This window comes from Asterias amurensis, chromosome 22, assembly GCF_032118995.1.
Source record: "Asterias amurensis chromosome 22, ASM3211899v1".
Classification (NCBI taxonomy): Eukaryota; Metazoa; Echinodermata; class Asteroidea; order Forcipulatida; family Asteriidae; genus Asterias; species Asterias amurensis.
In genome coordinates, this window is record NC_092669.1 from 10,891,617 (window position 1) to 10,917,614 (window position 25,998).

Below are 25,998 nucleotides of genomic sequence, written 5' to 3' on the forward strand. Positions count from 1 at the left end.
AGCACCGAACTTGGCCCGTACCACTGAAATCTGTAAACTTTTGAAAAGCCTCAAAGGTAAACGTAAAATAAGTCAACAAAAACATGTTTACGAATTTGTGGTCAACAATAATAATCGCTGTGTATTCAGTACTTTCCCAAGCGATGTGAAACAAAAGTCACAGGATATTACCCCGGGTTGGATGCCAAAATGGCGGCTACAAAATGCTGAACAGCAACATTCCCAAACTGTCCACACTGATTCGAGTAGGGGTCAAATACAAAATGGCGGCTACGAAATTATCAATAGTTTTCATGTTTCACGATAGTCCACACTGATTCGACGAGTAGAGGTAAAAAACAAAATGGCGGCTACGAAATGATCAAAAGTTTCCATTTTCCACAATAGTCCAGACTCTTTTACCCTTTCGTTTTTCCACAAAGGGGAAGGTTGCACGAAAACCCTTTGTTCCCACCGCACCACCGTGAACAAATATTAAGTAATCAACTAAAAATAGCCCTATAAATTCACCTGTGACAAAAAAATAAAAAAATAAAAAAATGTGACCTTAAAGGCAGTGGACACTATTGGTAATTACTCAAAATATGTTTTAGAATAAAAACTTACTTGGTTACAAGTAATGGAGAGCTGTTGATAGTATAAAACATTGCAAGAAACAGCTCCCTCTGAAGTAAAGTAGTTTTCGAGAAAGAAGTAGTTTTCCACGAATTTGATTTCGAGACCTCGGAAGTAGATTTTGAGGTCTCGAAATCAAGCATTTGAAAGCACACAACTTCGTGTGACAAGGGTGTTAGAAATAAATTTAACTAATTTCCAGTTTATAGTGTATCGCTAAGTGATTGTGTTATTAATATAATGAGAAATAAATTTAACTAATTTCCAGTTTATAGTTTAACGCTAAGTGATCGTGTTATTCATTCATTTTCTGCAATCCATGACACGCAAAATGTTTAATCAGTTTTTCACTACATCTCGTGACCTAGATGATCGATCGATCTCAAACTTCTACAGGTTTGTCAGTTTATGTATATGGTGGATTACATAAAATTAGCTAAAAACTTTTCTGTAATTTTCCTTTAAGTAAACCAACTAAAAATAACTCCGAACTCACCAAGGGGGAAAAACAACAACCTTTAAAAATGTTGACCTTCACCGTCACACAATGTGGAGTCTTTGTTGTAGCATCAATGCAGTTATGTATTCGCTTCAACAGCTATTGAATGGTTAACAAAGGTCATCGGTGCTGTGGGATGTTTCGGGACTTCCCCCGATGTCTCATAATTTGGGGGTGATAATATTTGTGTGTGTATATTATTATGGTTTTACCCATATTCACCGAGATGTGTTAGCGCTGTATACTCAGTACTTTTCCGAGCTCTCTGTAAACAATCACAGTCAAATTACTCAATCTATACTAGTAATACTTTTGTGTTTACAAATTTAAGAAGTTGTGGCTTTCGTTTTGTGTTTGCACCGTGTAGGATAAAGTTGAGTGTGATTATGTGAGTAATTCCCGACGTTTCGACTAGCGTTCTCTTGCACCTTAATGTCTTCAACCGTATGGTTCAATTTTTAGTTTACTTTCGATTTCAACATAATTATATAGGCCTGTTCGTATATATTTGTTTGATATAATTTCAGCAAGTTAATTTATAAACATACGAACAATAAAACTGCATGGTCTTATAGTTTGTTGTTGTTGAATTTCATTATTTTTTAGAAAGAGTATACTTTCCTTCTAATCCTCGAATATAAAAAAAAACACAAACAAAAAACAGGAGATAATAAATGGATGTTACACCATTGGTTATTGGAAGAGAACATTCATTCCAATCATCTAGTTTTCAAGAAACATATCATAAAGGGATGGTACATCATTGGTTATTGGAATAGTACACTCATTCCAATCCTCGAGTTTTCAAGAAACATCACAAAGGGATGGTACGTCATTGGTTATTGGAAGAGTACATTCATTCCAATCCTAAAGTTTTCAAGAAACATCACAAAGGGATAGTACGTCATTGGTTATTGGAAGAGTACATTCATTCCAGTCCTCGAGTTTTCAAGAAACAGATCATAAAGTTATAACATTAATTTGGTTTTATTAAAAGACAACCAAAATTAACCCATGTATCCCTTATCATACCAAACTATTGTTTCTTTCTAGATTGCCTTGAATCTCATTTTTGTGCATTTATTTCTGCAGCGTATGCCTACCACTCTCGTAAGTCTTCGCTGTATGGTTAGACTTGAGCATGAACTTCGACCTCTTTAATTGGACAGTTTTATCCCGATCTGTTTTGAGTGCTAGATAAATAGAACACAAATTGTTTCGCTTTCAGTCAGCTGAATATAAGAAGCACTAGAGCACAAAAAACAGCAATTCACTTGGCTTGAAAAGGTAAACAAAAAAAACGATTCTTAAATTAGATTTGCAGATGATGTACATCATAACTCGGTTAGAAGGGGCAGTCACTGCCCGGGTTGAAGTCAATTTGAACACCCCTTTTTTTTTACACAACCCTTTGTCAAAAGTGCACAACAATTGTGTACCGACCCCGCAAGTTTGTGTACAAAATTGATCATTGTCAATGACGAAACCAAATTTATAAAGCCCAACTAGTATTTAACAAACAACTAAGCGTAATTTAACCAGGGCATTACCTAGACATGTGAACAACACCTCGGATGACAAAAAGGCGCTCACAAATGCAATTGAAACCATCTTAACTCATGAACAAAAAAACCTTATCAGCATTTTCTGACATTGAACCAAAGTGCCGTTGTAAACACACATGTCCATCGCTGGAGGCCCATTTTAAATAATCTTTCGGCAAAAAAATAGTCCATGGAACTTGAACACATGCATTTATGACATATTATTAATGATTTTTTGTGCTATCGAAGCCGGCCATCTGCTAATAACCACATACCAGTTCCTCTTTCGGCAACACTTCACACATCCTGGGTGTTTTGTCTGGGGAGGCCTATATCGAATTGATATGACGAGACAAGATAATACAATGAAAGCAGCCGATTTAAACGAAACGCTGTAGGATAAATAATTTCACGAGTCAGGACGAGTATTCCGTCCTATACTTTGGATGGGTTCTAGTGAAATAGATGGCTGGCCCATAGGAATACCACCCCACCCCCCTCCCCCTTCCCGATGGCAATTTTATTTGTTCAGCATTTTGGAAATGCCATCCTCAAAATTTGTCAAGATGTTTTTTTAAGGATTTCCTATTTTGAATCGATTTAGAATAAACTCCAGGCCCATGGAATACCCCCCACCCCTTCTCGATGGTAAATCATCGCTTATTCGAAGAGTACATTTCTTTCCAATCCTATGGGTTCAAAAAACATAAAGGATGGTACACATACAGAGATGGTACGTCGGTTTTCAGAAGATGACATTTATTAAGTAGGATTTGAAGCTTTGCATGGTGGAAAAGCTATATAGAAAGGTTTGCGGTAACACCATGTAATGACTATCTCTAATGAGTTAGGGTGGTTCTGAAAAGAACCGCTGGTTTCAACTCGACGTTTCAAACAGTATGCTCTGATCGTCTTCTGGAGAAAGCTGACATTTATTGTTAAGGTTTTATAATTCATATATTTTGCCCCTTCCCCAAAAGTTGTTGAAAATACAACTTCCCACTTTTTCTGTCGAAGTTATCCTAGAAAATCCAGCTTCATAAAACACATCGTAAAGTGTACAAGAAAAAGACAGTGACGCAAATATTTTCTGCAAACTTTTTGTCTACTGCAAATTTTATTATAAAAAAAACTCTGTATCTATCCGTTTACAACAATATTTGTCAGTACTGTACAACAATTTTAAAAATCCAAATTACTATTTAAAGAAAATTGTATAACAAACAAACCCTAAAATGTTGAACTTTACACGGCATTGTTAAGTATCAAAATGGACTGGGAATATGGCTTATGTTTCTTCTGTTATTTAACACCTTTTAAAGCTGTTTTTAAAGAATGGGCGAGACATTTTGTTTTCTTATTTTGTTTTCAAAGTGCCTGCCCAGCAGGTCTTTTAAATAAAACTTACTTTATACAAAATTTACCCGTTGGGGAAACTTAATTATGATGGTTTTCCAAATAAGGTAAGGAGGAGCTGACAATTGTGTAAACAATTCATTCTAAAATAAATACATCATGTTGTCTTGTTTTGTTTTTGCTCTTTCCAAACTTAACAAAAAATAATAATAATAATATTTAAAAACAAAAATTAAAGAGATCAAGGTTCAATGTTGTGTTTTGCTTTTACCCCAGTAATTGTTCAAATAATAAAAAAAATAAAAAAAAATTAGGACGTGGCAATTTTTATAATTTGTTTGTTAGTATAACAAAATAATTTTAAAATCCGTTAACATTATGTACTGCATCTTATGGAAGACTAACTTACTTATGCAAATTTAATACAAGCAAAACATAAACCCATCAATGTTTATCCGTATTCATTTGACCATAGAGGAAGGAATTTTGAAACAATTTCCTTCATCCATAATTTTACAAATAATTAACTGGTTGCATAATGTATACTTGCTCACACTGCGTTGTTCGTATCCAAATGACCTTTGACCTAATGACGTCATGGAAAGTTCCTTACGTTTCTGTATTTTTGCAACACGGTCCTGGGAAAACCCTCAGCCTTTTAACATCTTTCGGTTTCAGTAACAGAACAATGTTTACACAATTTCCAACAGAGTGGCTCTTTTACCCTCCATTAAATGCGACCAAGCATTTGAAACCATAGATTAAAGGCACTTGACACTATTGGTAAATGCTGTACAAGTTTTTAGCAAAACAACTGACTTGGTAACGAGCAATGGAGAGCTGTTGATAGTATACAACATTGTGAGAAGCGGCTCCCTCTGAAGTAACGTAGTTTTTGAGAGAGAAGTAATTGCTTACCCAAATAATATAAGACTTTATGCCTGGAGCCTTTTTTATAAATCTGAAAGCACACAATGTGCAACAATGGTGTTTTTCTTGCATTTTTTCAGCTCTACATTTAAGCAGCTGTATAAAATTGAACAGAGTTGCTAAACACAGCAACATTATGCTTGCCAGAACAATCCCGTAAAATACCTTTAAATTATATCGTATGCGCTGTACAGTTTTTTTTTTCATGACAATAGAAACAAAATATTCTCAAAATTAAAAGCTACTACTGTTTGCTCAAAGTACTGTAATTATATGACCAAGTAATTTAAACTTCAAAATATTTCGATCTTAATTAAAAAGTGATCGCAACCGTACAAAATGTATAAAACCGTGATTTAAAAAAATACTTCTCAAATTTAAACTCTACATTTTTATCAGCTGACGTATACAAAACGTGTAAAAAAAGGTACTTAAATTTGTTTAGGTTTATTATATTTACATTTTTTCTTCAGATAAATACATTCTTTTAAAAAAAACATACAAAAGGTTCGTTACAGTACAAACTAGTTTGACCCTCTCTATATTTACAAAATTTAAGGCAAATTTCTCTTTTAAAGTCAAGTTATCTTGCAAGACTGTTTAGAAAAAAGCATTTTGCTTCTCAATCGTAGTGCAATTGTTCACAAAATTAAGGACGAAGTACTATGTTTTGGTGTCTGAGTGCGGAAGCAAATTTGTATGCCTTATAATTTTTAATACCCTTTTAAATTTATATTTTTTTCAATATACTTTTTTTTCTTAAAAAAATAAAGCTATCTTTGTATCAAATGTGGCCTTCGTATAACTATGAAGGACCAAAGCTTTCTCAGTTGAAAGTTCTGAATAACAGCAACATCAGTAGAAGTCAGGCACTTTCAAGTAAACTCAAGTATAAAACAGTCGTCGGATTTCGTCTGCCTATAGCATTATTCGTAAACCGGCGATCCATAATAGTGGTATTTACAAAACAAAAACATTGTTCACGAAATAGCCGTTGCTATCTGACTGGGTTCCAAGAACCACAACTTCTTTAAAAAAAATAAATAAAAAAGTTAAATAAAAATAAGACATAAAAGGGCAAATCAGTCGACATGAAATAGCCGTCAGTATCTGACGTAGACTTTGACCCAACCTTAGTCTCAACTTCAGGCGCTCTCTGTCTTTATCTCTAAGCCAGCGGCTTCCCTCCATCCAAGCGCCTTCTTGCCGAACTTGTAGACGAGTCTACGGCCGTCGACTCTCTCTAAAATCTCACGCTTGTAGTAGTACCTGATGAAACAGACAAGAAAACAGAAATACTTTCAATAAAAATTTGTTAATGTTCAGGAAACTACTTAAAAAACTAGGTTGGAATGAATGTACTCTTCTACACAATCCCTTTATGATATGTTTCTTGAAAACTAGAGGATTGGAATGAATGTACTCCTCCAATAACTAATGATGCGCCATCCCTTTACTGTATGGTTCTTGAAAACTACAGGATTGGAATGAACGTACTTCAAAGACCAATGATGTATCATCCCTTTATGATATGTCCATGTACTTCAAAACTGGAGGACAGAATGAATGTGCATGTCCCGCAAAACCATCTATGTACCACCCCTTAAGTTCTTATGAAATCATTTTCGAGAAAAGAATCCTGTACAAATATGAAAGGTGTGATTTTCCATTCGGTCTAGTTCCCAGACTCACCTCATAGCTCGGCTGAGTTTCTCGTATGTCATGTGTGGGTTGTTTTTCTTCTGGCCCCACATCCTAGCAACAGCCTCTGAGTTAACGAACCGGAAGACGCCATCTTTTCTGTCCTCCCATCGAATGAACTTAGGGCAACAGTGATTATCCTTCAGCAAATCTCGTATGAACTCCCAAAGATGATTGCCACGCATTGCTACAACGAGAAAAATAGATAATTCATTTATCATTCATGCTAGTTTCTTTGCTTAACACAAAAACACTAAATTGCAGTCGTGAAGGCATTGTTAACCAAATTGCGAAGCTTATGGTGGGGACGCTTTCAATTTTTTAGATTTCCTACTTTTAAAGTAAAGACAAGTTACCGAAGAGGGTACTGAATGGTGGCAAAGAAAATAGCATAAGGGGAAATGGAGACCTCTCCAGGGCTGAGCATAACAAACTCATGCTTACCAGCAAAAGGCTACCAGCCAAATTACCATGTCATGTGTACCACCTGTAACTGGTATCCTGCTTATTGCTTAGCAGACAGTGTAAGGGCAATATTTTTCTGCTTAAGCTGCTCTATGAAATTTGGCACAGTATAGTAAGATTTTAAATCCAGTTTGTAAGACACTGCTCTACGATGGCAAAGGTCTTGGGTTTGAATCCCACCTGAGCGAAATGCCTGTGGTTTGTTTACACGCAGAGTACACAGTGCTAACACGCTTTGGTGTATGGGTAAACCGGTGCCGTCAATTCAATCTTTAAAACAGTTTAAAAAAATAATTAAAAAAAATCATGATTCCGAAATAAATTTTCAAGAAATCTCACCATCTCTCCTCCCACGTCCGCGTCTTGTTGTCACTTCTTCATCACTGTCTTCCCCACTGGTGCTGGAGTGCATCTTGCGTGGGCGGCCACGCCCCCTCTTGTGACAGCTCTTGTTTGTCACACCTCGAAGAACCGACAACTGTTTATCGACCGTTCTTCTCTGGTAGTTGTGGGTGCGGTGCTGTGGGTTGAAGCTAGAAGAAAGCGACAGGTAACCGTCGTCGGATGTTGCTGGGGAGTTAGGGAGGGTAAAGCTTGCTTCACTCTCGCTGTCGAATTCTGTTTCTAGTCGGAAGGGGGAGAGACATAAATAAGTTGCGAACCGATAAGAAGTTGGATCCTAGAAAATATTAATAATAATACAGCATTTTATAAAACGCAGTTTAGAATGTGTGAAACTCAAAGGCGCTGATCTAGAACGAGAAGACAATGTCACTCGATATGTTCAGAGGCTAATCTGAAGAGATGGGTTTTGAGACTTGAGAGAGTTGGAATGAATGTAGGGTTTGAAATTTTGTATATATGGTTGGAGAATAAGAGAGGTTTGAGATAAAACCATGGTAAAAATATCTCTGTTGAGTAGTCTTGGCTCTGAAACGAACCGGTGGTCAAAAATCATAAAGACGTTTAAAATGAATTGACAGTTCACTTTTAACTGATGGCTTTTTCAAATAGTATAAATCAATATCCTTTGTAAGTTTTGCAAAAAGGAAAAAGAGCTTTGGTCAAAAGTTGACTGGAACAGTCTCTCTCACCTTCTCCTGCCGAGTTGTGTCCCGTTGGACGCGACGGTTCGGCAAGTGTCTTCAGGAAATTCTCAACATTAGGCAATGTTTCGAAAGGTGCGTCAAAGGTTGATCTGTTCACTGGGGAAAAAAAATACAAGCAAAAGAAATTTTGATATATTATTCACTATTTTTTTTATTAATAAGGCAAATTATTCTCTTTAGTAAAGTTTTGAAAACATATAGTAAGGTATTTCAAAGCGCCTTTTTCATTACTTATACCATAAGCAAATATAACAATATCTAAAATAATACAAACTTTGTTTAAACGATTTCTTTATAGCAATGCTTTGAAAATACTAAATAACTGAATTGTAATTTGAGCTGATTTGTAAAGTTTGATGTATAAATGCGTGTATAGTTAAATGGTATATACTTAAATATAACATATACTTTAAAAATAGCACAAATAACAAAATATATAAACAAGAACCAAAGAAATATAAAATATTTCTTAACATACCTTCATAGGCACTGGGAGGGTATGACTGTTGATTCCAATTGGAAATACAGTCGGTATAATCAGTAAAATCGGGTCCTGGAACGAAAGCAAAACATATATCTTTAGAACCCAAATCTAGTTACAAGTTCTTTGAAAGAAAAAAAGTTCTAAACTGACTCACTAGGATTTTTGGTTTCAAGACGAAAGTAGCAGTGCAGTAAGAATTACTTTTTGTTTCACTCTGTTGGTGTAAATAAATACTGTGTAATGATAACCCAGAACCGTGTTGGATATTTGAGAATAATTATGATGCATATATGTAGCGTATGATGAAATAACGACCGAGATGTTTTAGGCTATACGCTGCACTTTTTAGTTTCTGTTCGTGTGTATTTGAATATATAAGTGGTTGATATTTTACTTTCATACGTGTCAGAATTGTTTCGTTATACGCGTTAGTTTCAGCCATTAACACTATGTATATGGTGCACCATGGTGGATTTCATAAAGTGTCAGCAACTGTTTTGTTAGCAAAAAAAAATCTCTACAATGTTCCTCGTTAAAACAAGTTTGTAGTTTAAAATTAGGTAGTCGGTTCGTTGATCGATCTAATGCTAAATCTATTATTGATTATCGATTTGTCTTACCCTGCATAGCAGGTACATATGTCGACGATCCAAACGGAGCATCACGAATGAGTCCTTCACAGAAGGGTTGGTCTGAAAAAGGCGAATACACTGCAAGAAAAAAAGAAAGAAAAAAAGGTGTTAACAATCGGAGAATCACAACAATAACATTTTTTTTCTGTTTCCTTGAACTTCTAGTTATAGATTCAATTCAATATGACGTTTATTCCATACTCTTTTTGGAAAATAGTTTGATATGAAAATTTATCAGTACATTGAAAGGTAACAAAATCAAACCGCTTATAGGTATACCAAAATGATTGTTAAAGCAAACAATAGATAAACATTTATAGGAATTGACATTTACAAGAGTAGAAAACAGCCTTTATACAGATAAACAAACAAACAAACAAACAAACAAACAAACAAACAGCGAATCGCGAAATGGACAAGACAGACAAGACGAACAATGACTTTACAAAATGCTGACGACAAATTGAGAAGAATGTGCTGCGAGAGTTGACTACTCACCAGTATTCATATTAAAGTTGTCACATAATGGCAAAAATTCCAAGTTGGGAACCACCCCGTCTTGGTATAACCCCTTATGGTGCCCGTTGGGTGTGGTCAGCTCTGCAAAGACCGGGCTGTCGGGTGGGGTCAGCATGCTCCGTTGCCCGTCGTCTTCTCCGCTTAGGGACACCCTCATCGCCTGAGGGAGGTCAGAGTTGAGGTGGGTGTGGTCGCCACACAGTTCGGTGAAGAGCTTTTGGGAGAAAGGGTTTGGAAACTTAGGTTGGGTGGCCGAAAGCTTGAAATGTTTACTTTTCTGTCCAAGTGGTTAATGACATTTGGTAATGGGTAATTATTTTGTTCCCCCCTTTTCAGATTTTCTAGAAAGCTTTTAGTAGAATAGAGGGTTTAGAAACTTTGATTTGGTGGCTGAATATTTATTCCTAGAAAGACTCTTGGTTAGCATACCAATCACCGCATTATTAACAAGTGACTTTTGCTCACACCTTAAAGCCATTGGACCCTTTCGGTACAGGAAAAAAAAAAGTTCACAGATTTACAAATAACTTACAGGGTTTACAGAAGGTAATGGTGAAAGACTTCTCTTGAAATATTAGTCCATGAAATGCTTTACTTTTTGAGAAAACGGTAAAACAATATAAATTCTCGTTAGCGAGAATTACGGATTTGTTATAAACACATGTCATGACACGGCGAAACGCGCGAAAACAGGAGTGGGTTTTCCCGTTATTTTCTCCCGACTCCGATGTCCGATTGAGCCTAAATTTCCACAGGATTGTTATTTTATATATAAGTTGTGATACACGAAGTGTGGGACTTGGACAATACTGTTTACCGAAAGTGTATAATGGCTTTAAGCTATTACATGTCAAATTTCCAGCTTAGCTGATTTGTTGTTTGAAGTCCAGATTTAATTAGAAAGATGACACTTTGAAATGTTAGGTTTCCAGAAAAAAAAGTTTCAGTGAATTTCGTTGTTGTTGTTGTTGTTGTTGTTCTTTGTCGGGTTTTTCTGTATATTTGTTTGTTCGTTTGTTTGTTTGGGTGTTTATTTGTTTGTTTATTTGTTTGTTTTGAGGGTGTGTGCAATGCACTAGCATTTACCACAACAGGTTTTCCGTTTCAGATCACCTGACGGAAACGCGACACCGTTTTTTTCCAATCCAGGTGTATCCTGTGTTCGGGGCTTCTCATGAATAAACATGAGTGTCAGATCACGTGGCAATGTCCTACGTGACAAACCGCCGTCCCGTAAGCCCCGCCCCAATGATGTAATACTGACCAATGGTAGGCCGCAACGCGCACGGCCGGAGCTTCTGAGTCTCTCATTGGATGGAGGAATAGTACTCACGAATGCGGGTATTGGGTGGGGTTTAATCAAACTTTTGTACGCAAAATTTAGTTTCTTATAACATAAATATGCAAATATTAGTTTCTTACAACATGAATACGCAAATCTTAGTTTCGTACAACATTAATATGCAAATCTTAGTTTTTTTACAACATGAGTATGCTAACCTTAGTTTCTTACAACATGAATGTGCAAATCAGAGCGTTGGTTGTGGATTGAGAGGTTGTTTGTCAAAAGTCAAAAGATATGACATTTAAAAACGAATAAATACAACATAAAGAGAGGAATTACATGCTACCAGCAGAAAATAAAGCTAGGCAAACGCTGTGAAGGTGGCCTACTTCAGTTTTGATTAAAATCTGATTATTGAGAGAGACAAAAATTAAAACATAATTTTAAGGAAAGTTGACTTACCATATCGTTGGTGCACAAAGTATCCATATTTCTTTCGTGTTCAGTCAAGTCCAAAGAATTCAAGAATTCAAGAAGTTGGTTATCTGAAGGTGAAATAATGGAGTCTGGAAAACAAAAACAAAACAGAGATCGTTCTTTAGTTTTGAGAAACTTCACCAACAACAAAATCTGTCGAGCTATGACCATCAGGTGATATACAACACACTGCGTCTATAGTTGGTATGACATTGCTCTAGAATTGCAAAGGTCGTGGGTTTAAATCCCACCCGAGTATTTTGACTGTGAACTCGGGAAAGTACTGAGTATACAATGCTCACACATTGGTTTGGTAAAACCAAAATTGCGTCTACTCACAGCTAAGCGATGAAACGTGTTTGAGAAAATCTCCGGTTACACAAGAATAACTGACACAAGCAAGAAGGTTCGTGTTGGGTGAAATACCAGAGCAAGATAGCTTGTACTGTGACACCAACATTAACACTAATGATGGTCCGCTAACTGGTGTCGAACAGCGGTAGAGCGTTTCCCGTTACCACGACCACTGTAAAGTCTCATACCGTCAAACACGCCCCACCCTAAACTAATGCCCAAACTAAAAGCTTCATTCCACAAGTTTTAAGTTTTCAATTTCAAGTTGTTTTTTTGAAACATTGCGAGTGACATTTCGCCACGTTGCTCAGAAGAAGTTTGATTTATTGGTAACATACGTGGCATGTTAGTAATTTGTGTAACAGGTCGTGAATAAAAACATGGTCATGTTTGTTCTAATCAATGAACAGATTTTATTACTGATGACAACTTGTTTTCAACATCTCTCACTCTAAATGAAAATTGAGCTCTTTCACTGTTTTTCTAGCAAAACCAAAAAACCTGTTCCGATTTGAAAGATTTGCGAGGTTGGAATACAATCCAGTTTTGATGTAACAACCTTGTGTAATGAACTTTCTCTATGCGATGTGGTTGTTCTGGGAAGAACCAGTTGGTCAACAACTTGACGTTTCGATCAGTATGCTCTAAATGTCTTCATTAGAATGCTGTATCATGTTGTTGGTCAAAATAAACCATTGATTCTTCTCAGAACCAAGACAGCTCACAAACAATTTACAAATCACTCGCTGGGCTAAAGTTTCTTTTATTATTTTTAAAAACACTGTGGTAAAGTGTGAAAACGAACTGCGGGCTAAAAATGTTCAATATTTACAGAGTTCGTTTAAAAAAATTACTTGCTGAACGTGCTGAAACAACATGAACTTTTTAAGAAATACTGCCTTGTTTTTATGTGCAATTCAAACGCTGGCCCCCGGCTATAGACTTGATTCAAGTCTTGAATCGCGGTTATTCTTCTGCATCTCAGCCACAAAAACGCTGTTTGTAGGGGCTATCAGGATGACTTAAAACCACGATCAAAGATTTGGAACCAAGTCTAGCCCCCGGATTTATTTACAATGTTAAAAACTGTTCAACGGTGAACAGAGCAAACGGTGCATATTATATTTTCTTTTATCTAAGGGAGTCAAGATAATTTTGACAACTGTGACAAGGATTTTCTGTGGTCCTTTGATTTCCTGTCGGGAAATGAGCAAAGGAAGTCCATCCTACAAAGGAAGACTAAAAACATTTAAAGGGAAACAAATCAAGAATATACTGCTTTCTTATTGATTGATTGATGGACTTATTTAATTGATTTTCAATTGAATCGTTAAATGAAGTAAACAGCGATCCTATAAACTTATTTCAGCCGATTTTCTGACTTTCCGCCCAGATATAGTTAAAGAAGCAGGACATTTCTTTTCAGAACTGAGAAGTCCCCGAATTCGGAAAATCTACTCCGCGGTAGTAGAATATATAGCAAGACAGTTCTCTAAAGAACAAACTCTACATGGCAAGTAGATACGCACATGGTGTTACCGCAAACCAAATAAACATCGTAGATGATTAAAGTTATACAAACTTGTGGGTTTTTTCCTCATAAATTCCGCGGAAAACTGAAATTTTATGGACAAAAATTAAACTGAGCTGACTTTTCCGCGAAATGAAACACCCATAGAGAAAGACTAAAATAAAAATGCAAATCATGATGATTGTGTTTTCGGAAGAATTGTTTTTGAACTACAAAAGAGAAAGGTTACACAAACAAAAAACAACATAAATTTGAGAACAACTTTCTGAACCCTGGGACATTCCATGAAAAATTTCGTTTGTCATTTTTCCGGCGGAAGTCCCCATGCCCTACTTCCCTACATCCTGTGAAAGATGGCTCTAATGAGAGCTGGTTGGTTTCTATATCACCGACGTTTCGATAGTGTCTTCATTAAAGTTTAGAACATCACGTTAATATTCACTATCTCTACCAAAGAGTTTGGTCAAAACTGGAAGAACTTAGTACAATGATAACTTGTGTGTTAGCACTGTATACTCCATAAAGCAACTTCCATAAACGAAAATTGTCCATTCATTGAAATGCCGAAAAATAAACTTGCATTATTCTATATTTCCAAACCAAACAAAATCAAGACACAATCCTCAAAACAATTCAAATTTCCAGGAAGAAACGGAACACGAGGAAAAAATTGTCAGCATAAAATTATTTCCACAATTGATAAAACAAACAAACAAATGTAATTACCAACAATCTGCTCCCATTCCTCATTGTAAAGACAACTCGACTCTTGGTAAGTGGTATCGTTGATAGTCGAACAACACGCGTTGAAATTTCGGTAAGCCATAATTGCAACAACCTCCTCAGACATTGGTCACTGGTCAGAATGAAGTGGTCAAGACTCTAGCCAGAGTTGACACCCCCAAGAAAAGTGACCACGGGACGGATTTAGGGATTAGCATCTCTCGTTAATCCCAACCCAGGAATCAAGTCTGGACGACACCCTCGAGAACAGAGGGGTGTGGTGTTAATGGTCTTAATTGAGTGTCAATCAAAGTACGTCATCGCTTCACAATCACCCCCCCCCCCTCCTACCCCCCCCCCCTCCTCCCCGCCACCAAACCTCCTACAATAAAGCTAGAGCTATTCGTCCTTCATGTGGAAACACAATGCGTTCCAACAACCACAACAAGACAATTAAAATCGCAACAGAGTAATTACTTATAAGGACATATTTCTTTTTTGATCGGACAATTGTGTGTAAAGTAGAAGAGGAATTTATTTAGAGACATGGATGATGGTGTTTTATCAGTTGTGAACTGTGGATGACAAGGAAAGCTTTTAGATTGAAGTCATATAATTGTTTTGATCTTTATTTATAAATGTTTTCTCGAAGAATACGGGTTGCTTTTCACCTAAAAACCCACATTTTCAACTACCTGTAAAGTCTTTAGACGTAGTATTCGACACTTAATCTGTGTGAGAACACCACAATAATCGCGTGTGTCTGACAATGCTTTGACCTGGCGCACATGCCCAAGTGTGCAACCTTTGACCTCAGAAGTATTAAATATTAAAGAAACTGATTCCCACGAATATCTTACACCAAAAAAAAAAACTTGAGCAAGAACTTAAGGTTGATTTTATATTCACTACCTTTCCGGAGACTGAGAACAAAACAGACAAAGGGAAAACAAAGGGTCTCTATTTGGGAATTCTACTCTAAAGACTGTTTTGCTCAACCAGGAATTTTGTAGAACAATCTATAACTATATAAAGACACTTTGAGGTATGGTGAACCGAAACGGGTCAACTCGTACCCAAGTCAACTCGTAACCAAGTCAACTCGTACCTAAAATATTATACCCAAGTCAACTCGTACCTAAGTCAACTCGTACCTAAAATATTATACCCAAGTCAACTTGTACCTAAGTCAACTCGTACCCAAGTCAACTCGTACCCAGGTCAACTCGTACCCAAGTCAACTCGTATCGTACATCAATAATGCACTAGTTGGTTTTGATAGGCCATACTTCAAAAGGCTAAGGTATGTTCTTAAAGGCAGTGGACACTATTGGTAATTGTCAAGACTAGCCTTCACTGTTGGTGTATCTCAACATATGCATAAAATAACAAACCTGTGAAGTTTTGAGCTCACTTGGTCGTCGAAGTTGCGAGATAATAATGACAGAAAAAACACCCATGTCACACAAAGTTATGTGCATTCAGATGCTTGATTTCGTGACCTCAAATTCTAAATCTGAGGTCTCGAAACCAATTTCGTGGAAAATTACTTCTTTCTTGAAAAATACGTCATTTCAGAGGGAGTCAACTCTCACACCATGGTATACTACCAACCTCTCCCCATTACTCGTTACCAAGTAAGGTTTTATGCTAATAATTAGTTTGACTAATTACCAATAGTGTCCACTGTCCACTACAGGGACAAAGAAAAGAACAAACAATGTATCCACAGGTATGCAAACAGTAGATAGTATGTGTTGAAAGATGTGCTTATTACGTGTACTCGCACAGGGGGCTGAACTTTATTTCGAGAACCGAAACATGTCTTGTCGTTGAGGGCGAGATTTGCTATCAAAGGCAAGAGGTGTACAGCTCTGTCACTTGTAACCAGTCAGTGACAAGGTTTTGATGGAATGCAAGTCATGAATATTCATAACTAAGATTACGTTCAAAGATTACTAATCACCGTTTTAGCAAAGTTCTAAGCTAAAGGTATTAATACAGGATTGCTAAATTGTGTATAAAACCTTACTTGGTTACGAATAATGAAGAGCTGTTGATAGTATGAAACATTGTGAGAAACGACTCCCTCTGAAGTAACGTAGTTTTCCAGAAACAAGTAATTTTCCACGTAATTGATTTCGAGACCTCAGAGATTTTGAGGTCTCGAAATCAAACTGCATGTGACAATGGGTGTTTTTTCTTTCATTTTTATTTCGCAACTTCGACGACCAATTGAGCTGAAATTTTCACAGGTTTATTGTTTTGTGCATATGTGTTGAGATACCAAGTGAGAAGACTAGCCTTTGACAATTACCAGTAGTGTCCAGTGTCTTTAAACTACAAAGTTATCTCACAAACAGTATGGGGCTGTCCCGGATTACGCTATGGGGGGATTAGGCAAAGTAAATATCGATTGCGTATGATAAGAGAGCAAAGGACTAGTTCTCTATATATGGTCTGATCCTCATTAAAGCAACAGTCCTGGTCATGAAATTTCCAGTTCTGTCAATAAAGGTTTAAGGTAAAATTTGAAATTGCATGGTGGAAATACGAAGGTTTGCATGCAGTAACACATGGTACACGAGTATGATTTGAACGTTTGCATGGTGGAAAAACAACTTGTGATGTTTTCAGTAACACCATGCGCATGAGCGAGTAGGATTTGAAACTTTGCATTGTGGAGATACAATCTAGTGAGGTTTGCGGTAACACCATGTACATGAGTAGGATTTGAAACTTTGCATTGTGGAGATACAATCTAGTAAGGTTTGCGATAACACCATGTACATGAGTAGGATTTGAAACTTTGCTTTGTGGAAAGGTAATACCATGTCAATACAGTATTGATGATCAGTTGGGGTGGTTCTGAAAAGAACTTACTCTTGGTTTCAACTTGACGTTTCAATCAGTATGCCCTGATCGTCTTCTTGAAAACCGGTGTTTTGCTTCCAATACAACCCTAGGAAGCTTTTCAACAGCTAGCTCAGAACGCCTTGTAACAAGACTAACACAGAGTGACATTGGGGTCATTGTGCCCTTAACGCTTTGTTGGAAGCCTAGCATGTACGAAGTGTAATCTGGATACTTTACATTAGAAAAGATCGTGGCACATAGTTGGAGTATTGGAGCGTACAAGTTGTCCAAGCATGACTGCCACCCACCCATAACACCAAATACACGTTCCATGTTACATTGATACTTAACAGACAGTCCGCACACATACCATTCTCGAGGGGCGTTGTACCATTACATAGGTAGAATACATGGGCAACATAGCTTTACATCCATAAGTACAAAATTTAGACTTTTTCCATCCCATCAGTGGTTTAGTCACTAGGGCATTGGCAGTTTGCCTAGAAGATCATCGTATAATATGCGAAAGACATTTTAAAATAAACTCAATTGAATGTTTAAATCTGAAAGAATTCTCAGAGATGCGGTTTTGTACACCTATGTTCCGACACCCCCCTATGTTCCGATACCCCTATGTTCCGACACCACATAGTGTGCTTTCCAATCCATAACCACAATGCTGGGCTGTCGGAACTCAGAAGGAGCATGAAGGAGTTTCGGAACACAGAGCAATCATCTCATAGATGATGTTGCAAGTGACACTGTACTTAAGTCCTTTTCACATGAGGCAACTTTGAAGCAACTAACTGCGGTGCAAGCCACAGGGCCACTTTGGTAGCACACGATTAACTTGTTAAACAATGTGCATTGTATTACGATCCCAAAGTAAAACATGTGAAAATTCAGATGTTAACACCCTTAACACTGTTACTTTTTATATCTTCACAATCACAACAAGCTTCTTGGTGATTCTGGGTGCCTGTAAATTGCCTCGTGTGACATGGCCCTGAAATCAATAGAAGACTAGGAATTGTACTGTAATACTCACTTGTGCCTTTTGCAGAAACTGGGAGTAACAGTGAAATAAACTGGTTGTTCCTAGTCAGGTCTGCTTGGTGACGTCAGGTAGAGAGAGTCGGTAAACATTAATATTTTTTAGATCAAGCTCCTTCTTCGATGTGAGAGAGAGAGAGAGTTGTGTACAGATGTTGATGGTTCAGGCGCCAGAATCTTTATACTGGAATTTGAACCTCCCTTCCTAGTTTTGTGAACTCAGCAGGCTGGGGTGCGTGCTTTTGTGTTGTGTGTGGCGTGTACAAATACAATTGGCAAACATGGTACTAAAAGGGGGATTTCCCTTCACGTAAACATGATGTCAGCGTATTCAGTATAGCTATAGCGATCTGATTGGTGGATTGATCATTAGTAGGCGTGGCTTATGGGGATACAATAGCGCTACCCAGCTCTGATTGGTTGATTGACATGTTGGAGTGTGTGATGTCAGGTTCTGTGAATAACTAGGGAGTTTTTTATACGTCTACTGCGCAGCGTATGATGATTCTATGATTCTATGCGAAGTGGCCCCCTGGCCCATTGGATGCCAAATAAGGGAGTTTCCAACAAGTGGCACGATAGATAAGCGAGTTGGTATAGAGCATGTGCGTGTACTTTTTATATGATAAAGAATGCAGAGCCTTCAGGCTAGACGTGTGATAGCGAACTGCTGTCGGGACTTTGTTGGCCGTCGTGGTACTCGACACCACGGTTGTTTTCAACCCCTCTACAGCAGGCCAAACTGTAACCGAAGGGGGGTAGCCCTTAATTTCCCAAGATGATTCTAATGTTAAAGGTGTCGTGTAGGATTGGTAGGGTTGGCAACTTCAATAGTCGCGGGTAGTCTTGTTGGACGAATTTGTTTGCTTTCAGTTATGAATAAAATACTTCTTTCTGGCTAGAAGTTTTTTATTATTTTAGTGAGAAATTACCTCCTTCTCAAAAACTACGTTACTTCAGAGGGAGTCGTTTCCCACAATGTTTTTTACTACCAACAGCTCTCCAATGCTCGTTACCAAGTCAGTTTTTAAGATAATTGTTTTGAGATATTATACCAAACGTGTCCCTTTCAGAGTGATGAATAGTGAAATACGTAGTCACCAAGATGACTTAAAAAATAGACTTTTAAGTGTAAGGAATTTTTCGCTAGATAAATCACCTTGACATGTTAGCTTCTTTCAATATGTCCTTTGTTTTTGTTTTATTTATTTTCTAAAACCATTGGCCTCGAAAGTAAAACAAAAAGCCACGCAGAGCCACGGGCTACATTTTGTATTATTTTGGTGTACGCGTGTCAGCTCTGCTTTCGAGAGTCATAAATAAACAATGTATAGGTCTTAGGTAAGTGAGCGAATTTATAAGTGTTGTATTTATTGAATTAAAGGAACATTACAGAAATGTTTTTGCTAACAAAAGGGTTGCTGACAGTGTAAGCACTTTGTGTAGTCAACCATACACATAAAGTGACAAACCTGTAGAAGTTTGAGATCGATCGGCCGTCTGGGTCAAGAGTGAATAGTTAAAAAAAAACCGATTACACTCTTCGCATGACATCGATTTAATTTTGTTTTAATAAAACGCTCAATGAGCGATACACCCCATAGGGAAAATTTATTTAACTTTAATTTATTTCTCATAAAAAATGACATTTCAGACAGAAATATTTTAAGGGATGTTTTCTTCTATCATCATCATTAAACCATATAAGTTTTATGTAAATCTGCGATCTGAGACGAGGTTTTTTCGTACCAACTCTGTTATGTTCTCTTAAAGGCAGTGGACACTATTGGTAATATTACTCAAAATAGATGTTAGCATACTAAACGTACGTTGTAACGAGCAATGGAGAGCTGTTGACAGTATAAAACATTGCAAAATAACGTATAGTTTGTGAGAAAAAAGTAATTTCTCATTAATTTTCGAGACCTCAGCCGAATTCAAGCATCTGAAAGCAATCAACTGGTGCGACAAGGGTGTTTTTTCTTCCAAAATTCTCTCACAACTTCGACGACCAATTGAGTTCAAATTGTCACAGGTTTGTTATTGTATGCATAACTATATTGTGATACACCAATTGAGAAGACTGGTCTTTGATAATAACCAAAGGTGTCCAGTAGATGATTTCACAAAGATTTAGGACTAGTCCTAGGAGATATACAAATTGCATGGATAGTCCTAAGTTAGGACGAGTAACTGATCCTAACTCGATATACTAGTCCTAACTCTTTGTGAAACCCACCCCAGTGCCTTTAAATGAAATTTCTTTTGTCTCTTCGTTCGGATGGTCGTAAAACGCTAAAACACTGTAGTCCATAAAACAAAATAAGTATGTACTCAGTTTGTTATCAACTCATGAAGATAGCCGCATCAGATGATCGAAACGTAGAGTACGTTTTCAAAACTATGTCAAGTCCCTTAACATTTTTAAAGATAAGCACATGTGAACGCAAACCCACTTCAAATACAGACTAGAAAAAAAAAACCTCTATCATTGTTTTAAAGACACTGGACACTATTGGTAATTGTCAAAGACCAGTCTTCTCACCTGGTGTATCTCAACATATACATAAAATAACAAACCTGTGGAAATTTGAGCTCAATCGGTGGTCGAAGTTGCGAGATAATAATGAAAGAAAAACACCCTTGTAACACGAAGTTGTGTGCGTTTAGATGGTTGATTTCGAGACCTTAAGTTCTAAATCTGAGGTCTCGAAATCAAATTCGTGGAAAATTACTTCTTTCTCGAAAACTATGGCACTTCAGAGGGAGCCGTTTATCTCAATGTTTTATACTATCAACCTCTCCCCATTACTTGTCATCAAGAAAGGTTTTATGCTAATAATTATTTTGAGTAATTACAAATAGTGTCCACTGCCTTTAACATTTTTAAAGATAACCACATGTAAACGCAAACCCACTTCAAATACAGACTAGAAGAAAGCCAACCTCTATCAATTTATTTTTAAAGAAAATATAAATAAATGGAAATCTAATCTTCTAAGTTTTTATTGCTTGTTTATGATCTTAAAACCTAATATCCTTGCAGGTGGTTTTTTTGTTGTATTTCAGAAAAAAAAGTAACGAGAAAAAAAAATGTTTTGGCTACATTTTCACATAAACACATTCATCCACCTAGGTTGATAAAAGTAGTTTTGTTGTTGACAATTCCCAGAGTAAATAGTAGTTAAAATAAATATGAAACTAAATGATATTTCTTTTGTTGGAGTCAAATCAGAAGCTCATATGTCGTTTGTCAAAATTTGACATAATTTAATACGTGGGAAAAGACATGTTAAGCCTGATATGGTTTTTAGTCTCAAATGATAACATTTATTTTACAAACCGCATGAAATGTTCTGCCAAACATGGTAGACGTTTCGACCCCTTAAGCCCTGTTCACACGACAGCACTTTAACTGGGGTCCCTTGTTTAATTTTAGCATGGTTTCAAAAATTTCAATGTTAGACAGTATTTTACAAGGGGACAGTAATATACTGTTCGTCCTTTCACACGAGGTAAAATTGTACAGGCATGCTACATTTTAGCAAAGGACCCTTGCTAAATTTGTCTTGTGTGAATGGGGCTTCCTCTTGTTTTCATTTCTTTCCAGTTGGCGGCTTTTGTGACATTTGTAATTATTTGTTATGTCGTTATTAAGACTTCAAGAAAGACTCATTTTGTGTCATTTAGGTCATAGGTCATATTGTTGGTTGGTAAGGCAGTATTACTGACCAAAATTTCTTTAAAGACACTGGACACCTTTGGTAGTTGTCAAAGACCAGTTTTCTCACTTGGTGTATCTCAACAAATGCATCAAAAAACCAACCTGTTAAAATTTGAACTTAATTGGTCGTCGAAGTTGTGAGTGAGGTCTCGAAGTCGATTCAAATATTTTAGTGAGAAATTACTTCTTTCTCAAAAACTACGTTAGTTCAGAGGGATCCGTTTCTCAGAATGTTTTATACTATCAACCTCTCCCCATTACTCATTACCAAGAAAGCTTTTATGCTAACAATTGTTGTTGAGTAATTACCAATAGTGTCCACTGCCTTTAAATAAATAAGTTTGGCCTTAAAAATGATTATTTTCATGATGTTCGTTGAGGATAGTTGAAAGCCTATGTTTGTTGGTGTTATTTTTGTAAACTTTAATAACAGTTTTTGATATACTTTCTTTCCTCTTTTTCTGAAGGCTGGTTTAAACAAATCGACCCCAGGTTTGAATATAGAGCAAGGTTTGAAATATACAGAGCGAGCATTATTATAAACAAATAACAGGGATCGAAACTTGGTTGCTGTTTTGTCTTTTAACATGCTCGCGAGCCTTGCACGCGCTAGTACGATCTCCGGTCCCATCGCCCCGTGACCTCGGCGTTCCATGGCCGTCTCTCGTATCAAATTTGTTTATAAGTTCACGCTGTGTTTATTTACCCGGCGTTTTTCTCTTGAAACGAGGGTTCTAAAAAGCTCCAGGAAAACTGCTATATTAAAGGCAGTCGCAGTGGACACTAGTTGGTAGTTACTCAATCAATATTAGCATAAAACCTTACTTGGTAACGAGTAATGGAGAGCTGTTGGTAGTGTAATACATAGTGAGAAACGGCTCCTTCTGAAGTGACACAGTTTTCGAGAAAGAAGTAATTTTCCACGAATTTGATTCCGAGACCTCAGAATTAGATTTTGAGGTCTAGAAATCAAGCATCGATGAAAGCACACATTTTCGTGTGACAATGATGTTTTTTCTTTCATAGTTATCTCGCAACTTCGACGACCAACTGAGTTCAAATTTTCACAGGTTTTTTATTATTTTATGTATATGTTGAGATACACCAAGTGAGAAGATTGGTCTTTGACAATTGCCAATAGTGTCCAGTGTCTTCAAGTCTTCCCAGGGATCACTCTAAATTCTTTTTAGTTTCGCGGTAGTCATTATTTGCTCTACACGTCTCCAGAGCATTAGCCGGGGGGGGGGGGGTCAGCCTAGCTGGAAAGTTAACCAATTATCATGTTTATGGCAATGATCCATGTACATGCCTATGTAAGAAAATGTACGTCTGCCGAGCACACCCTGATGGGTGTGGTCAGGGAGCTTGGGAAAGGGCCCCATTGAGCTATAGACCAGGGGCCAATTTCATAGAGCTGCTTAAGCAAAAAATCTGCTTAAGCACGAAAATAGCTCGCCTATTTTACACATGTTACTGGCCAAAATGTCATGCCATATACATTGCTTATGACTAGTATTTAGCTGTTGTTTACTTAGCATAACAATTGAGTGGAGTCTTGGCTGGTAATCTGATTTTACTAAGCAATCAATTGTTTTGCTTAAGCAAAATTTTGTGCTTAAGCAGTTCTATGAAATTGGGCCCTGCTGGAAAGTTAATGGCCTCTGCCAGACATTTTGGGTGGTGGGCGTGCCTGCCAGACGTACGTAACCAGTGCCCCAAAATTGAGCTAGGTCAGCTGGATAGTTAACCACATGAAACCTCTTTGAACATGTTTGGCATAGTCCCATGGTATCATGAAAAGCTACTGTCAGACATTTTGGGTGGTGGGGGTGCTTGCCAGACTAACTTAACCAGTACTCCATCCATAATTCATTAAGGAGCTGTAAACTTTTTATTATAATATAATAGGAACATTCACAAGATTCTTGCGTGAAAGTGAAAGTTATTATTCATAATAAGGGAAAGCGCAGGTAATTTACATACCGCTACGTAACATCCTTTGCTCACTTCCTGTACTTCACTTCCCTTAGCCTGATTGTGCACGTTTCTATATTTAGGTTTAGATGTAACAATATTTTGCTGACTGGATAATTCCTAGATTCTTGGTGGTTTTATTTTTTTTTTTTTGAAGTATTTTATTATTGTTATGATACTCGATAAGACAAAGCTTGTACTGTGTAGTCGTTTGATTTTACTTTTGTTTTTAATGTTTTGCTTAGACTGATTGTACGCTTGGAATGTAGTGTTGTTGTTTGTATTTCTGCAAAAGGATAGATAGATGTACTAGACACGTTTGGTAATTGTCAGGGCCCAATTTCGTAGAGCTGCTTAAGCACAAAATTTTGCTTAAGCAAAAGATTCATTGCTTAATAAAATCAGATTACCGGCCAAGACTCCACTCAATTGTTATGCTAAGTAAACAGCAGCTAAATACTAGTCATAAGCAATGTATTTGACATGAAAGTTTGGCCAGTAACATGTGTAAAATAAGCAAACTATTTACGTGCTTATAAGCAACTTTTTTGCTTAAGCAGCTATAGACATTGGCCCCAGATCAGTATTCTGACGTATCCAACGTGCATAACATAACAAATCGGTGAAAATTTGGGCTAAATAGTTCATCAAAGTCACAAGATAATGAAATACTAATAACACTATTGTTGCATCAATAAGTGTCAGATGCCTCTATTAATACAAAGCTTCAGGCCTGTTTATACAGGTTTAATAGAAGCAATTTTGGCTAAGGATTCAAAGGGTTAAACCATGGAGGTAGGATTCTCCTACCTCCATGGTTAAACCAACACAGTATGGTCGCAGCCTTCTCAGGTATTCAATTATACACCTTGGTTAAAGGCAGTGGACACTATTGGTGATTGTCAAAGACTAGTCTTCACAGTTGGTGTATCTCAACATATGCATAAAATAACAAACCTGTGAAAATTTGAGCTCAATCGGTCATCGAAGTTGCGAGATAATGATGAAAGAAAAATAACCATTGTCACACGAAGTTGTGTGCGTTTAGATGGTGGATTTCGAGACCTCAAGTTTAAAAAAGGAGGTCTCGAAATCAACCATTTGAAACCACACAACTTCGTGTAACAAGGGTGTTTTGTTGTTCATAATTAACTCGCAACTCCGACTACCAATTGAGCTCAAATTTTCACAGGTTTGTTATTTTATGCATATGTTGCGATACACCAAGTGAGAAGACTGGCCTTTGACAATTACCAAAAGTGTCCACTGCATTTAACAGAAGCAATTATGGCTAAGGATTCAAGGGGTTAAACCAACACAGTATGGTCTCAGCGGTCTAAGCACTATCAGGTTCCAATTTGTACACCTGGATTAAGGGAAGCAATTATGGTTATCACCTTGCTCGATGACTGAATGGGTAAATATAACACAGAACGCCCTCCAGGTTCACATTTATACACCTGGTGTAAGAGAAGCAATCAATGGATATGTACTTTGCTCAATGACTCATGTGTCATGACCAGGAATCGAACCCTTGGGCCGATTTTACAAAGAGTTAGGACTAGTCCTAACTTAGGACTAGTCCTAGGAGATATACAAATTGCATGGATAGTCCTAAGTTGGGACGAGTAACTGGTCCTAACTCGAGATAAGACTAGTCCTAACTCTTTGTGAAATCCACCCCAGTGCACACTCTGATGATTTATTCATGGGCTAGAACATTAAACCACGACTTGTTCGATTTTTCTCTTGTTTATGTAGCGTGCTACCGAAATGAAAGTGTTTTGCTTGTAATATTTTGAAGGAAACAGACAGAAGAAAAAGTAAACCGACGAAGTGAACTGATAACATGTCGAAAGAACGTTATCTTAGCCAGAATAAACAATTCCAACTGGTGTCCACTGCATAGGCCCCTTAAGACTGAGATTTGCGTTGGCACTGGTCGTCTTTAAACTGCCTCGTGGGCGAGACTGCGGCTCTTGCGACACTGTTAAGCCCCTTTCACACGAGAGAACATTAGCCAGGGTCCCTTGCTAAATTGTAGCATGGCTGTAACATTTAACAAAATGTACCTCGTGTGAAAGAACAAGAATTTGTTTTACTGTCCAAGTTCTCCTGCAAAATCGTGTCAAACATTTCTACATTTTACAATCAAGATAAATTTCTC

General features: G+C 37.2%; 1 protein-coding gene across 2 annotated transcripts; it reads right to left on the reverse strand.

The window, feature by feature from the left end:
- Positions 1 to 3,754: 3,754 nt before the first annotated feature.
- LOC139953859 (uncharacterized) lies at positions 3,755 to 18,340 on the reverse strand. Of its 2 annotated transcripts, none has more exons than XM_071953443.1 (9): positions 18,129 to 18,340; positions 11,602 to 11,705; positions 9,834 to 10,068; positions 9,324 to 9,413; positions 8,698 to 8,772; positions 8,205 to 8,315; positions 7,450 to 7,728; positions 6,637 to 6,832; positions 3,755 to 6,213 (listed from the first exon to the last, which is right to left on the reverse strand). In XM_071953443.1, exons 2-9 carry the CDS (start codon positions 11,626 to 11,628, stop codon positions 6,090 to 6,092), a joined length of 1,137 nt encoding a protein of 378 aa, XP_071809544.1. In that variant the 5' UTR covers positions 11,629 to 11,705; positions 18,129 to 18,340; the 3' UTR covers positions 3,755 to 6,089. The 2 variants fall into 2 exon arrangements, with proteins under 2 accessions (XP_071809544.1, XP_071809543.1); XM_071953442.1 differs by having other exon boundaries at positions 7,450 to 7,734.
- Between the last annotated feature and the right edge of the window lie 7,658 nt (positions 18,341 to 25,998).